Below are 14857 nucleotides of genomic sequence, written 5' to 3' on the forward strand. Positions count from 1 at the left end.
AAGGAAGGAAGGAAGGAAAGAAGGAAAGAAGGAAGGAAGGAAGGAAGGAAGGAAGGAAGGAAGGAAGGAAAACTGATTTGATGGAGGAAATGGAAAAAACAAATGGCAAATTACAGTTTTATATGATTGATAGATAAATAAATATATAAATGTGTCCCTGAGATATATTCCTAAAAGGAATTACTAAATCAAAGGACATGAACTTTTTAAAGATCTTGATATTTATGCCATAAAGCTGTGTTCAAACTCCCCAGCACAATATAAGGGCAACCACATCACTTCTTGGCAGAAGTAGATATTTTTATATTCTCTATCATCAGTATGATAGATTAAAAAGGATTTCTCATTTTAATCTGCAGTTCTTTGATTAGTAATGAAAATGAACATTTTAAAATGTTTATAAATCATTTTAATTTCTTATTTATGGTACTCCGTGTCTTTTATTCATTTTTTGTTAGAATACTGTGATTTTTTAAAAACTAATGAGAAAGGGCTCTGATAAATTAAAATATGTAACAAATCTGTCATGTGTTGTTTGCATGTTCCCTCAGTTTGAATACACATGGTTCTTGGTTCTTCCATGGTAAAAGCTCCAAGCTTTTCTAAAATGGTACATTTAGAAGTGGTACAATCTAATCTCTACCAAAACATTCCTAACAATACCGCCTTTGTACCTTTACACTCAATCTGGTCACTAGAGTGCTGTTTTTAAGCACCAAGCTCAAGGAATACTAAGACTAGCCCAATGAGCCCACAGTACTATGTCTAATCAAGTGCTAGATGAAATATATAGTAACTTTTGGAAATGCATCACCCTCCCCTGTAATTGGAATCCCAAATAACAAGCTGCTTATCACGATTCAGTGTAAAATACTGTCTTTGGTCCTCCAAAAGATCATCAGATGAAAAAGAGCATGAGCTGTAGAGTGGACAGGCCTGGGTTTAGAATCCTAGCTCTGTCATGTTCTTGCTTTGTGACCTTAGTCAAGTCATTTTGCCCTAGGTGGGCTTCAATTTCCTTATCTATAAAATGAGAATACAACTATCTGTTTTAGGGATGGCATGAGGATTAAGTGAGATAAGTAATGTTTATAACCAGGGGTCTGGTGTACGGTAGGTGCACTACAAAAAATTGTGGTTTTCCTACTCTCACGGTGCTAAATCAGTTACTTATTTAATTCAAATGATCTTACATAAAATGTTGGCCTGAAATAGCTGTCCCAGCAAAGCATCATCTGGGCAAAAAACATTTAGGTCAGCTTTCTGTCAACTGCAATATCCACTGCTATAATTATGCAATCATCAATCACCACTGCAAGACAACAAAAACTGAAAGCTGATGTTACTGAAATTGCTAAATACGGTAATTACTTGACTCTCAAGATCATGACCACCAATTCCTTTAGGAAAGCAACAGAAATCTTTGTAATTATAGGAGCAAAAGGCTGATTAGTTATCCTAGACAGTGGTCTCTGCAACGGAAGGCTTTTGGTCATTGCCCAGAATGGCAGCATACTCAGAAGTCTTTCTCAAATTGCTATTTTCTGACATATAATACTCTGCAAGAAACAATGTCAACAAAAGAAATGAAAGAAAAAAGAATACAGAAAGAAAGGATATTCTTTAAAATTTAGCATTCTTGACACTCTTTTCTGGCAAGAGGTTCTAGGCTGGGTAAAATAATCTCTAGGAGGAAAGCATACTTTATGAAATCTATCAGCATAACCCCGTTCTATGGAAAAAGCAAGGAACACGTTTCTTTAAGTATTGATTCCTTTCTCTCTAGTGGACTGGTTCTGCCTCTAAGTGTTGATTCCTTTAGGAAAGGAAAGGAAACAAAGTATCATTTACTAAGTATCTAAGTTCAGAGCGCTGTACTACATGCTTTAATTATATTATCTCCCAAATCAAGTTCTGAGGTAGGTCTTATGTTTCTTACAGACAATAAGTAACCTGCTCAAGGTTTTATTGTTATTAAGTGAAAATATCCAGCTCCAGGTGCCAGGTTTGTTCAACTTTGAAACCTTTCTCTTTTCTTTTTTCTTTCTTTTGTCAGCTTACAATCCCTTACTTTTTTATTTTTTACAACTACTGCACCTGGTCTTGCTAGGTCTCTCATCCAAGTACTAACCATGCCCGACCCTGCTTAGCTTCTGAGATCAGACAGGACCAGACTTGTTCATGGTGGCATGGTCATAAACAAAACCTTTTTTCTTTTTGTTCCATCTTCATCAAATCTCAAAATAGCTGTGCCAACTCTCCCTTATGATAAAGAACCCAATTTAAATTTTAGTTCCAAAACGAAACAAACAAATCCAACTAAGTGTCCACCAACAAGACATTTCTGTCAATTAGCAAACTGCTTTTCTGCTTCCTACTAGTCTTTAAAATGAAATGAAGGATGCACACAAAATTCTTTTTAAGCCTTAAATCTAAAAAGAAAGTAGTACCTGTTGACAACCACAGAGCACTGAAGCAGAAGTAGGTATAAAATGGGTACAGGCTTCTCAACCACTTCACAGATGTCAGCCAGCAAAATCCTGATAAAATCCAGGAAGCAGGGCTTGGCTTGATTCCCAGTCTCTTCTCCATGGCCTTCCAGACAGGCAGAATCAGTCCACTAGAAAGAGACAAAGAGAAGAAATTATATGCCAAGTAATTAATAAGTGATTCCTGGAAATGCAGAATGCTAGATAGATTAGGGAGAAATTTCAAGTTTGTCTTTCACTGCTCATCTCTGCCCATAAATTTTAAACCTGAGCTTTTGACATAGCCTATAATTATCAGGATAAAAACATAGCAAGGGATGTGAAACGAATCCATTGTAAAACTGAAACATTTTATATTCCATCATTTTACAGTCTAACAGTAAATCATCTATGTGGAAAAATGGAAAGGTATCAACCTGCAAAAAGATCTGAGTTTCACTTCCAGTTCTGCTACTAACAGCTTTGTGACTAACCAAACACACTTCTTTATATATGAAAAGACTGGACCTAAAGGTTTTAAAATTTAATCTGTTTGTCTTTAGAGAGGGCATGCACTCTCCAGTTTGCTACTGTCCTTGCCACTATTATCTTTAAAAATCTATGTGATTTATACTTCGGCGTCACCTCCTTGATCCCTAGAATCATTTGCAATTTCTGACTTGAATTCATATACATATTTTTTCAATAAATATTTATCCAGCCCTATTATATACCAGACATTGTGCTGGCTACTCTAGAATCTAGAGGCTGTTTATGTCCCTCCCAGAAGAAAAATAAAATTATTTTCCATCAGTTTCTTCTTTCTTACACAACTTTCCTATACTGTATAAATTATTACATAAATCTTGGCAACATTATGAGGCTTGATCAAGTTCTGAAGAAGCAATTGAAAAAATCTTTTGTCCTAAATGTGCACCTGTCATCCAAATCTGGCAAGTGGTACAAACTGACAACCCCCAAACCAGCCAACATACAGAAAGATTGGCATTGCATGGGTTGGATATCCAAACTAATATTATGAAATAGACACACACACACACACACACACACAGCTGCAAAACTGAAGTACAGCCCACCCAACAAAAGGCTTTTACTGAGCTTTAAGCATTTGAAGGACTTCATCTTTCTCATTCACTTCCATCCACTCCTGTTTCTAGTTATTTTGTAGTTGCCTGTTAGGGAGCAGGGGACAGAAAGGATGTCGTGTGTGGGCCACAGACATGCTCAAGAGATTATGGAATGGAGTCTAAGTAAGTACATCCAGAAACTTCTCTAGCCTCTCAAGATGGAATGAGTGAGTGTGCATGTGTGTATGGATCTTATCCAACACATTTCTGTCTACCACAAAAGGGTTTTTTAAATTCAAGGTGACTCAATACCTGTCATCAATAGTGTGACAGGTGGGCGATAGAAGCATTAAAGAAATGAATAGTTTTTGAAAATGGGAGTAATAAACACCATTGGATTAGCAAGCTGATTAGAAGTACAATGTCTTACAAACCATGCATAAGAGGGAGGCAGAGCTATTTTCCTGTGAACTTCCAACTAGTCATTCCTCTGAAACCTACAATTGCCCAAGGGCACAAATCACTGCGAGGGTGCAGTCAAAGGCTTGCTGACCAAAGGCGGGAGCAACAATCACCAAGATCCAAATGGCTTGTTATAGAATCAAAGGGTAACAGCCCAGGGAGAAAACATACACCCCCACAATACCTGACAAATGAAAATCTAGAAAAGCTTGCAATAGTTCTGGCATTTAGGGCGTTACAAGTACACCCGAAATAAAAGCACTCTCTGTTGCAGCAGCTGTTCAGACAGAGCAGGGGGTAATGTTTACTTAATACTTCAGGTTGATGGGGAATGTATCATAGTTCAGTCTGTCAGCTACATACGTGGAACTCCATTTATGTACACAGCGATAAGATATGTTTGAACGACAGAGCACGTCTAAAAGAGCCTATTCAGCTGGTGTGAGTAATCAAGAATAAAGCTCTTAAAAAAAAAGTCTCAGATATTTGGGAAAGTTACAGAACAGACTGCCATGAATAGCTTTGCTTATATTTGCAGACACTGTTTTCCAAATAGCTGGAAAAATGAACAGATTGTTCTGGGAGGTCGTCTTTCCAATTTGCTCTTAGTTTCTAGTCTGTTAATCACATAAGAAAGCACAGTGAGAGTCAGCTAATGCTCTTCACCTATTGTATCCATTGTAGGTTGAGTACAACCACCAAGAAATGAGAGAAGGCAACGCTTTCCTTGAATCATGCCTGAGGTTTTTTTTGACTTCACTTTTGTGCTCCCTGCAGCCACCACAGGACCCCTTTGTGGGGCATACTTTTACAAGTCCTGAATGAGGCAGATTTCGCACAGTAATTTACACGTCGTGCTCAGCCCCGCCCCCCTTTTTCAGCACCAACTTTCTATCTTGGTGAGAACACCGAACACCAGAGACAGCAGCAAAGGGAGAGGCTGCAGAAGTCGAAGGAGGTAGGACAGCAGAGCCTCGAGCCTGGTCTGTCTGTCTGTCTGACTGTCAGGGGATGGGGGAAGCTGCAGGACCAGGCCCGAGCCCGAAAGAAGCGGAGTTCTGCCTGAGACTCGAGCTCCGCACCTGCAAAGCCAGAAGCAGCTGGCTGCCCTAGCCGAGCCAGGAGCGCCACCTCCGGGTCTCAACACCTGGCTAGCGCACCCCCAGAAATAGCCCGTCCCCCTTGCCCCTCCCCTGAACTCGTGGTCCTCGGCCTGGAAACCAGCCGCCTCCGGCCACCTACCCGGGCTCAGGGCCACACAGAGGGGCCCAGGCTCTCGGGAGCCTCCGCCTCCTCCCGGTCCATGGGGTCGGAGCCCCAACCTTCGCTCCCCTCACCCGGAGGAGGAGGAAGAGGAAGAAAGTAGTGCGGACTTCCCACCCGGACAGCTCCCTCTCGCCTCGGCTTCCCCGGACAGCGACGGCGGCCGGAAACGCCGCCTCCTCGCACCTCCTGGGCTCAACCCGGAAATACACTCTTCATGCTAAGCAAGCCCTCCTGTCCGCCCCTCCGGAAGCTCAATTTCAGTCTCGAGCCCAAGGGGTAGGAGAGACCGTGCTGGAGGGCAGAACTACGCACGAGCAAAGGAACCTGAGCTTCCAGGCTGCTGCCTCGCGCTCTCCAGAGGCAGTGTGCAACTTCGCCCGCCCTGCGCGGTCCCTGGGTCCCAGACTCGGGCAATTCCCACAAGCAAGATGGCGACAACGGCAGCACCCCCTACAGCTTAGCGCCCCGCTGTGCCATTGGCCAGAGCCTGGAGTGAAGCCTCCGCGGATTGGCCGAGAGCGCTGCGGGGGTGGGGGTGGAGCTGCAGCAGCCTGGAGCCCGGAGTGGGCAACGCGGCGTGAGCAGCGGCCCTAAGATCCCGGAGCATCGCGCTGGAAGAAGACTTCGCCGCTCCAGGCCGCAGCCTGGTGAGCTCAGCCCCCTTCAAGCCCTCCCCTACGTCCCTGCCGGGGCCTCTCCGAGCCGGCCCTGATCGACGCCGACACACCCCGGGAACCCTATCGTGACTTCATGGTGCCATATCGCGACATCATCGTGCCCTGTCGAGACTCCATTTTGTTACAGCCCTTTACAATATATAGCTTTTTTTTTTTTTAATTTGCCCTGTCATCTTTGGGAGCTGTCCCATGTCGTGATTTTGCCGTGATCTCTCCGTGACATCACCGCGCCATCGTGAAGTGTGATCTCATCGCTGCCCTGTCGTGACTTCATCAATGTCGTGTTGTGACCTGGCTGCGGCGGGACAGGTGGTGGCCGCCAGGAACCCTCCTCCCCGTCTCATCTCCCCATCTCAGCAGCCCCGCTTCGATTATCCGGCTTTTGGATTCTGCGTTGTCCTGGGAGCTACCCGGGACCCCTTCTTGCTTTTCTAGACCCTGCCGGCATCCACGGGCTGGTAGCGGGGCAGGGAGAGCGAGGAGAGGGAGCGCAAGGGGTTAATTCTGCCGCTGCTGCTGCTTCTGTTGCTGCTGCTGCAGCTTCTACCCGAGGGAGGGAAAGGAGAGGAGGCAAGGATCCTGCGGGGGCGACCGAAAGCCCTGGCTGGAGGGGTAGGGTCCCCAAAGGGACCTCTAAGCCTTCTTTGGTCAGCGCCCTGCATCCTCACTTCAGCTGAAGCTTGTCTCCTGCCTCTTCTGAAGAAGGGAGGGGAAAGGAAACCTAGAATGCCCTTTTCCCTCATGTCAGCCTGAGTCCGGATAATCGAACTTCACCCCTGTATGTCTCCGTTCCTCCCTGTCTGTCCTCACCACTCCTTCCCTGTGTGCCTCAGTGGAGGGAGACAAAACCAGGCTTCTGGTGCCAGGAGGGCAGCTAAACAGTGGGGCCCAGCCCCCTCCACCCCCAAGAGATTGTTGAGGAGAGCTGTCCAACTGAGCAGCAGATGCATGGTCCTTTCCTTCCCCCCTTTCTGGAGGTGACCTTGGACTAGGGTCTCTTCATCCCTAAAGATTTGAAGGTCCAGCCCCTGAAAGGGAGGTCAGTCCTGAGAAGCCCATCCCTCCTGATCCTCCCCTCCCTCTGTGCTAATCCCTCCCTCCATCTTCCACTCCCACCCCCACCCCCGCCCCTCCTCTGCAGAGGGATGCTCAGTCCCTCTTGTGTTCACAGTTGGGCAAGGCGGGCATCATGGCCTCGGATTGTGAGCCAGCTCTGAACCAGGCAGAGAGCCGAAACCCCACCCTGGATCGCTACCTGGGAGCCCTCCGTGAGGCCAAGAATGACAGCGAGCAGTTTGCAGCCCTGCTGCTAGTAAGGAGCTAACTGAAAATTGGGAGGTGGGAAGGGATGGGTGGTTGGGCCCCCTAGGAATGGGGTCAGTAAGTCCCCAAGGATATACAGGTGGTGCTGGCAACCCTGGAGGCACCAAAGAAGGTCCAAGACACCTATCTTTGGACTCTATTTTGCTCCCCTGAGTACAGGGGTAGAGGGGAGAATGGGGAAGAATAAGGCTTGTAGTCCTAGGAGCCTTGGAGGAGGCTGTCTGGGTCTGTTCTCTGGGGTGTCCCAGAGCAGATGGGAGCTGACTCATAGGGTAACAGCAGCAGGTGGTAACTAGTGCAGAGTACTTGAGGGCTGGGGATGATTGTTCTGAGGGTGGAGAGAGTAGCAGGACTGGCAGTGACTAGGAAGGGGTCCCAGGGGATAGCCAGGATGGCAGTAGGTAGGTTAAGGGTAAGGGAGCTGGTTCCGGACTTAGCCCTGTTGGAAGAACCCAAGCTGGGGACAGCAGAGCAGGAGCTGCAGTGCTGGGAAGGGGGGGTTAGTGTGTGGGGGGTGAAGGGAGGAGGGAGTACAGCCGCTGCTTGTTTGCCATGGCAACAGGGAGAAGGCTCTGGAGTCAAGGGCTCACACTGCAGCAGAGGAGGTGTTTAGGTGAAATGTAAGGGGAAATGTTTTGACAGGCAGAGCGGCGAGACATAGGAGCCATTTCCCCTGAGACAGTGGCGGGAATGGATCAGAGACTTCTCTGGAGGGAACAATTAGGAAGGGACTCTAAATCCATGGAGGATTTTAAACACTGAGTTCTGAGCCCCTCCAATTCAGACCTTGGGCATCTAGACTAGACATCAGGAAGAACTTCTCCACTGACCAGGTGATGAAATGGCAGAACGGATGAGTAGTTGAGGAGGCCTGAACCCCACTTCCACGGAGATAATCATAGTTAAGGGGTCCCAGAGGTCACACCTGTCTGTCTCCAGGGAGAAGGAAGGAACTGGATAAAATGACTCTGGGAGGCTTCCTGATCCCAGAGTGAGTCCCGTTATATAACCTAATCCTGCTAATGGTCAATGCCCTGGGGTACAGGGAACAGTCTTTGCTACGTCTTCCTTTCATCTTGTTGATAGCACATACCGCACCCCCCCCCTCAGGTGACCAAGGCAGTCAAAGCAGGTGACATCGATGCTAAAACGCGGCGAAGGATCTTCGACGCTGTAGGCTTCACCTTCCCCAATCGTCTCCTGACCACCAAGGAGGCACCGGATGGCTGCCCCGACCATGTTCTCCGAGCCCTGGGCGTGGCCCTACTGGCCTGCTTCTGCAGTGACCCTGAACTGGCCGCCCATCCCCAGGTCCTGAACAAGATCCCCATCCTTAGCACTTTCCTCACAACCCGGGGGGACCCTGATGATGCTGCCCGCCGTTCCATGATCGATGACACCTACCAATGCCTGACGGCTGTGGCAGGCACACCCCGTGGGCCACGGCACCTCATTGCTGGTGGCACTGTGTCTGCCCTGTGTCAGGCATACCTGGGGCACGGCTATGGCTTTGACCAGGCCCTGGCACTCCTGGTGGGGCTGCTGGCTGCTGCTGAGACACAGTGCTGGAAAGAGGCAGAGCCTGACCTGCTGGCCGTGTTGCGGGGCCTCAGTGAAGATTTCCAGAAAGCCGAGGATGCCAGCAAGTTTGAGCTTTGCCAGCTGCTGCCCCTCTTTCTGCCTCCAACAACCGTGCCCTCTGAATGCCTCCGGGATCTGCAGGCTGGGCTGGCACGCATCCTGGGCAGCAAGCTGAGCTCCTGGCAGCGCAACCCCGCACTAAAGCTGGCAGCCCGCCTGGCGCATGCCTGTGGCTCCGACTGGATCCCAGCGGGCAGCTCCGGGAGCAAGTTCCTGGCCCTGCTGGTGAATCTGGCATGTGTGGAGGTACGACTGGCACTGGAGGAGACAGGCACAGAGGTAAAAGAGGATGTGGTGACTGCCTGCTATGCCCTCATGGAGTTGGGAATCCAGGAATGCACCCGCTGTGAGCAGTCATTGCTTAAGGAGCCACAGAAGGTACAGCTCGTGAGCATCATGAAGGAGGCCATCGGGGCTGTCATCCACTACCTGCAGCAGGTGAGGGTGCAGTTGCCCAGAGAAGAAATCCAGTGTGTGGGGAGCCAGGAGGCTAGGAAAAGGGGGAAGTGAAACTCTTGTACCTCCATGTAATGGGGAGCTGGGAAGATGCACTTACCGAGGGCTGATCTTGTAGCACTCCCGGGAGTAGTGTGTGACCGAGCCTCCCTCTCCCTCCCTGTGCCTCCACACAAGCACCATACCACACACCATATGTGCATTCACATCACAGTACACACACGCGCACACACAACACAGTAACCTCCCACTCACAACCCTCCCCCCAGTACGCACACACAAAATCAAAGCCGTCTGTTCTGCTCAGTCTATAGCATTCTTTTACACACATGCACATACAAACTTGTAATGCTGCAGGGGAAAAAAACAGAGCTGCCTGGTATCCAGCATCTGCAGAGGTGCAGCTAACTCCTCAGGTCAGAGCTGCTATAAGGAAATGTTTACGTAGCTTTGGACCTCTCAGTTTCCTTCTAACCCTGAGAAACTTTCGAGGTGGAGAGAAGAGAAATGTGAGTTGAATCCCAGGGAGTGAAGAGGCATGCCATCTGAAGTCTAGTTGGCTCAGGAGACATGCCCTGAAGGCCTTCTCTGTGCCAGGCCCCCGTTGGTAGCGTCCCCACCACATGCTAGGTGCTGGGTACACAGGGCTACCTTTGAAGGGCTCCCAGGCCAGAATTCCCTTCTCATAGTGTTATTCCAAGGCTGGCCGGCATGCTGTCCAAGCAGGGGAGGGGCTCTGGTCCCACTCCATCTCAAGGGAGTCCTATGGCAACAGGTGGGGCCAGAGAAGCAGAAGGAGCCGTTTGTGTTTGCTTCGGTGCGGATCCTGGGTGCCTGGCTGGCCGAGGAGACCTCATCCCTGCGCAAAGAGGTCTGCCAGCTGCTGCCCTTCCTCGTTCGCTATGCCAAGACCCTCTACGAAGAGGCCGAGGAAGCCAATGACCTCTCTCAGCAGGTTGCCACCCTGGCCATCTCCCCTACCACCCCAGGGCCCACCTGGCCAGGGGATGCTCTCCGGTGAGTTTGTAGTTACAGTCTCTCCAGCCAGACTGTTTTAAAGAAACAGCGTAACACAGGGATGCCTTTTCTTCCCCCAGACTGATCTATGCTGGGCTGCCTGATTGGGACATGAGATTACCTTAAGGATATTTGTTTTGCGGGGCTTGTTCCCACAGGACTCCTGGGCTGTCAAGTTTCACTTGCCAACCCCAGATTTCTCTAAAAGGAGATAACTTACGCTTATTGAGTATCTACTACATTTTTCTATACTCTATCAAAACGATCTCCTTGGATCCACACAGCAAATCTATGACATAAATCTCATCTACATCTTCAGAATGAGGAAACTGATACTCAAGGAAGTTAAAGTCACTCGCCCACACTCACGCCATGTGGCAGAGCCCAAGTTTGAGCCTAGGCCTGTGCAACTCCAATGCTTATGCTTTTTCTTCGGTACCTGTGAGGATATATCCTTTTCCCCTTTTTCCATTTTTCTTAGGTGGGGTGCCCTAAAAAAGGGAATTTCTCCCTACCCCTTATACATCTGTCCCTTCCACATCCCCAGGCTCCTTCTGCCAGGCTGGTGCCACCTGACAGTCGAAGATGGGCCCCGGGAGATCCTGATCAAGGAGGGGGCCCCCTCACTTCTGTGCAAGTATTTCCTGCAGCAGTGGGAACTCACATCCCCTGGCCATGACACCTCAGTGCTTCCCGACAGTGTGGAGATCGGCCTGCAGACCTGCTGCCACATCTTCCTCAACCTCGTGGTCACCGCACCAGGGCTAATCAAGTGAGGCCGGGGAGGAGGTTGGAGGAAGCAAGGGGGTGCTCCTCAAACTTGCCCCAAATCTCCATCTCCTACTTTGCTTCTTTATGCCCAGGGGTTCCTGTTAGTGGTAGAATGAAAAGGTCTCAGAAAAAACAGTGCCACCCCACATAAAGATGTAGCATCTCCGGACCCCTCTGGGCAAGTCTATCCATTCCAGCCATAACCCAGTGTCTGCTCCCCAGATGCCATGAATGGAGCCAAAAATGAACTCTTCACCCTGCTGCCTAATTTCTTGCCAAACCCTGCCCTGGTGAAGCTGGGAGCCCAGCATCCCAGGTTTTCCCAGGGCTTAGTCTGGCTCTATTAACGCCCCCCACCTCCCTCCATCTTTCCCTTCGTTTCTCCCCAGACGAGATGCTTGCTTCACATCTCTTATGAACACCCTGATGACATCGCTACCCGCATTAGTGCAGCAGCAGGGGAGGCTGCTTCTGGCTGCCAATGTGGCCACCCTGGGCCTCCTCATGGCCCGGCTCCTTAGCACCTCTCCAGGTAAGCCTCTGGGGACCCAGTCCTAATGGGTGGGAACAGACAACCTGGGTGGACATGCTGGCCTCCGGGCATGTCACCTTTGTCAGAAAATGGTTTTACAGAATTTTCCTACCCAAACGAACTCTCTAAAGTATTTTTCCATCCCCCACCCCACCCCACCCTTCTTCCCAAAATGATAACATTCTCTTCCATCTGAAGACATTTAAGGCAAGGTCTGGTGGGCGTAAGTACAGGCCTACTCAGAGGCACAGGCACAGGCACCTGGAATCCCAGCAGCCCAAGGAATCTGAATCCAGTGTTTTCAAGGTAGAGGAGCCACCTCACCCACCCCGGACTTGAGTCAGAAACCTGACTTCTCCCCATTGAGCTTTTTCTGTTCGGCACCTCACCTCCCTCATGACAGGCTTCAGCGCCTGGCGCTCCTCTGCACATGCCTTCTCCCCATCCCTGTCTTACTCTGGCTGAGTGCAGGGGGAGGGGCATCCCCTCCAGCCTCTGCCAGCCCCCAGTGTCTCCCACTTTGGCCGTGGGTGTCTGCTCGGGTCCCTCTGTCCCCGCCTGTTCCCTGTGCCCCATCTGTCAGGTTGGAGGAGCTGAGCAGATGCCCAGGAACGGGGTGTAATGAGCCCATAGCCTCAGCTGCCTCTGTTCCCTAAGCAGGGATCCCAGCGGGGTACCCAACAGTGACAAGAGGATCATGTCCCAGTGAACCAGGAGCCCCCCTGCTCTCTAGCCCTCGTGCTCGTTCAGTCCCAGCTGCATCACCACAGCCCCTAAGTAGAGCCCTAGTGCTGGCTGACCCACAAATGCTACCAGGTTAGACTCACAGCCTCTGGGAGAGAATCTGCAGTGCAGGGGTGGCCCCTAGCCCAGCAGGTAAGCAAAGCCAGGTCGTCAGTTCCCAGGCCCCTCTGGTACTCTCTTCTGGCCTAAGAATCAAACTGGTGCACCCTCCTTAGCCTGTTGAGAAGCCCTAGGCTCCGCAGCGTCTCTCATCACTACTCAGACTGTAGGAAGCTCTGACCATGAGGTTGTGTCCAAGATTATTACGTTTAATTCTCACGGCAGATTTCTAAGATTAGCACTATTGGCCCCATTTTACAAATGAAGAAACGAGACCCAGAGAAGTGAATTACCCAAAGTCACACTGTAAAGTCAAAGGCAGGGTTTGAACCTAGGCAAGCTGATTGCAGGCTATGCTTTGGCTCCCTGAGTGTGCCCACCCAGGAAGGGACAGTAAGGGTCTGGCAAAGCAGTTGGCCCCGCTGGTTCATGCCCCCACTCCCTGCTTGCTTTCTAGCTCTTCAGGGAACACCAGCATCCAGAGGTTTCTTCGCGGCCGCCATCCTCTTTCTATCACAATCCCATGTGGCGCGGGCCACGCCTGGCTCAGACCAGGCAGTGCTGGCCCTGTCCCCTGACTACGAGGGCATCTGGGCCGATCTGCAGGAGCTCTGGTTCCTGGGCATGCAGGCCTTCACAGGCTGCGTGCCACTGCTGCCCTGGCTGGCCCCTGCCGCCCTGCGCTCCCGCTGGCCGCAGGAGCTGCTCCAGCTGCTAGGCAGCGTCAGCCCCAACTCCGTCAAGCCTGAGATGGTAGCCGCCTATCAGGGTGTCCTGGTTGAGTTGGCACGGGCCAACCGGCTGTGCCGGGAAGCCATGAGGCTGCAGGCGGGAGAGGAGACGGCCAGCCACTACCGCATGGCCGCCCTGGAGCAATGCCTGTCGGAGCCCTGAAGGGGTGTCCACTGGGGACAGAACTGGGGGCGGGCAGCAAGGGAAGGAGGAAGCATCTTCCCTCAAGCCCCCAAATTGAACCCCCGTCTCCAAACTTCCTCTCCCCCCAAACACCCCAGCTTTCTGGCTTTTCCAAGGGAGAGGGCATGGTGCCTACCCTGCAAATGTAAGGAACTGCGTTCCGCCCCCTGGGCCCACTCAGGGGCGGGGATTGTCTTGGAAGTCAACGTGGCTGTCCCCACCCAGCCGGGGAAGGTTGGAGAAGCCCCCAGGAGTGGGGAACTAGGTGTTATTGTGCCCAGTGTCTGGCTCCCTTGCAGGAGGGAGGCCCCAGGGTGGGACAGGGCTGGCAGGAGCTGGCTGCCTCAGCCCATGTGCCCTGCCGGCCAGGGCGTGAGCTCCCCTAGGCTGTGGTGCCCCTCTGGCCTCCCAGGTCCACGTCCTTTAAATTGGCCATTTGGTTCTTGCCCTTGGCCCTCTTGGGCAGAGAGCAGGCTCAGGCCATTGACATCATATTTCTTTCTATCAGCTTCAATGAGCCAGGGTCTGAACTGCCCCATCCTTCTAGGGAAAGCTGGGGCAGATAGGCCTGGTGGAGGGGTTGGGGAAACCTTCCACCTGAGCCTCCTTGAAGGGACCCAGAAGCCCTTGGGCCCTGGTCTCTAAGCTTTTGTGTCGTGTTGCAGCAGAGTGATGATGGGAATTGGGGGGTTATTTATTTTGCCTGTCCTTATCTTTGCTTGGATACCTGAGTACCTGACTCCTGTCCCCCTGGTGCCATCTGGCCTGGCTGGAGCCAGGAACAGGAAGGGCACTTCCCCAGATACCGCATGTTTCCCTAGTGATTGCACCCCATTGCCATCGTGGTGCCTGGCTTTAAATCCACCCCTGCTTATAACTCCTCTCTGCAGAGAGACGCGCCTGGCGGCTCCATCAGGGACTACCTTTCTTATAAACCCAGGGGGACCCCCACACACCTGATTCCTTGCTTCTCTTCCCCCTCCCCTCCCCCAGTGCGTTCTGTGATCGCCAAGTTCAAAGCTGTGCACATGTGGACACTCAATAAATGTTCATTGGTGACGAGATGGCTCCTGTGTGGTCTGTCCTGCAGCAGCTCACAGCTACTATCTGCTGAACACATGCCCTGCTAAGCACACTTCACAAGTGTTATCTCATTCAGCTCACCCAAGAATCCTATGAAACAGGTATTATTACCCCAATTTTACAGGCAAAGAAACTTAGACATGGATAGGTGAGTTGCTCAAGGTGTTCCAGCTACTCAGCGTCAGAGCCAAGACTCTACATAGGCCATCCAGCTTCTCAGCCCCCACCCTTCATTGCTGGAGTAGAGTTACACACTCAGAGGTTGATGTGGCCAGGCCTAGTGGGGTCTCTGGTGCTCTGGCGTACAAATGAAGT

At 50.8% G+C, this 14857-nt stretch overlaps 2 protein-coding genes across 11 annotated transcripts in view; one reads left to right on the forward strand and one right to left on the reverse strand.

Moving 5' to 3' along the window:
• Positions 1–5710, reverse strand: part of KIAA0319L (KIAA0319 like) — an 88048-nt gene extending 82338 nt beyond the window's left edge. The window contains exons 1-2 of one of the 5 annotated variants that reach the window (XM_011357954.2): positions 5597–5710; positions 2451–2620 (exon numbers count right to left, since the gene is read on the reverse strand). In XM_011357954.2, coding sequence (XP_011356256.1) covers positions 2451–2592 — 142 coding nt within the window. In that variant the 5' untranslated portion in view covers positions 2593–2620; positions 5597–5710. Of the gene's footprint in view, positions 1–2450; positions 2621–5260; positions 5479–5596 lie in introns of those variants that run through there. The other 4 variants (XM_011357956.2, XM_011357953.2, XM_011357957.2 and 1 more) reach the window with 4 other exon arrangements.
• NCDN (neurochondrin) lies at positions 5688–14519 on the forward strand. Of its 6 annotated transcripts, none has more exons than XM_011357952.2 (8): positions 5688–6270; positions 7133–7273; positions 8395–9363; positions 10157–10252; positions 10337–10398; positions 10946–11170; positions 11559–11701; positions 13002–14518. In XM_011357952.2, exons 1-8 carry the CDS (start codon positions 6238–6240, stop codon positions 13436–13438), a joined length of 2106 nt encoding a protein of 701 aa, XP_011356254.1. In that variant the 5' UTR covers positions 5688–6237; the 3' UTR covers positions 13439–14518. The 6 variants fall into 6 exon arrangements, with proteins under 6 accessions (XP_011356254.1, XP_011356251.1, XP_023385125.1 ...); XM_011357949.2 differs by having other exon boundaries at positions 5688–5931; positions 6144–6270; positions 10157–10398; XM_023529357.1 differs by lacking the exon at positions 10157–10252.
• Positions 14520–14857: the final 338 nt, after the last annotated feature.

Source organism: Pteropus vampyrus, unplaced genomic scaffold (genome assembly GCF_000151845.1).
Source record: "Pteropus vampyrus isolate Shadow unplaced genomic scaffold, Pvam_2.0 Scaffold36, whole genome shotgun sequence".
Taxonomy (NCBI): domain Eukaryota; kingdom Metazoa; phylum Chordata; class Mammalia; order Chiroptera; family Pteropodidae; genus Pteropus; species Pteropus vampyrus.

What these genes read in the sequence shown, in the direction of transcription:
- NCDN (XM_011357949.2), top strand. Translation starts at nt 6,238, where the DNA reads ATGTCGTGTTGTGACCTGGCTGCGGCGGGACAG. An exon ending in TCATCCACTACCTGCAGCAG is followed by an intron (nt 9,364 to 10,156) that starts GTGAGGGTGCAG and finishes CTATGGCAACAG; the next exon opens with GTGGGGCCAGAGAAGCAGAA. An exon ending in TGGCCAGGGGATGCTCTCCG is followed by an intron (nt 10,399 to 10,945) that starts GTGAGTTTGTAG and finishes CCACATCCCCAG; the next exon opens with GCTCCTTCTGCCAGGCTGGT.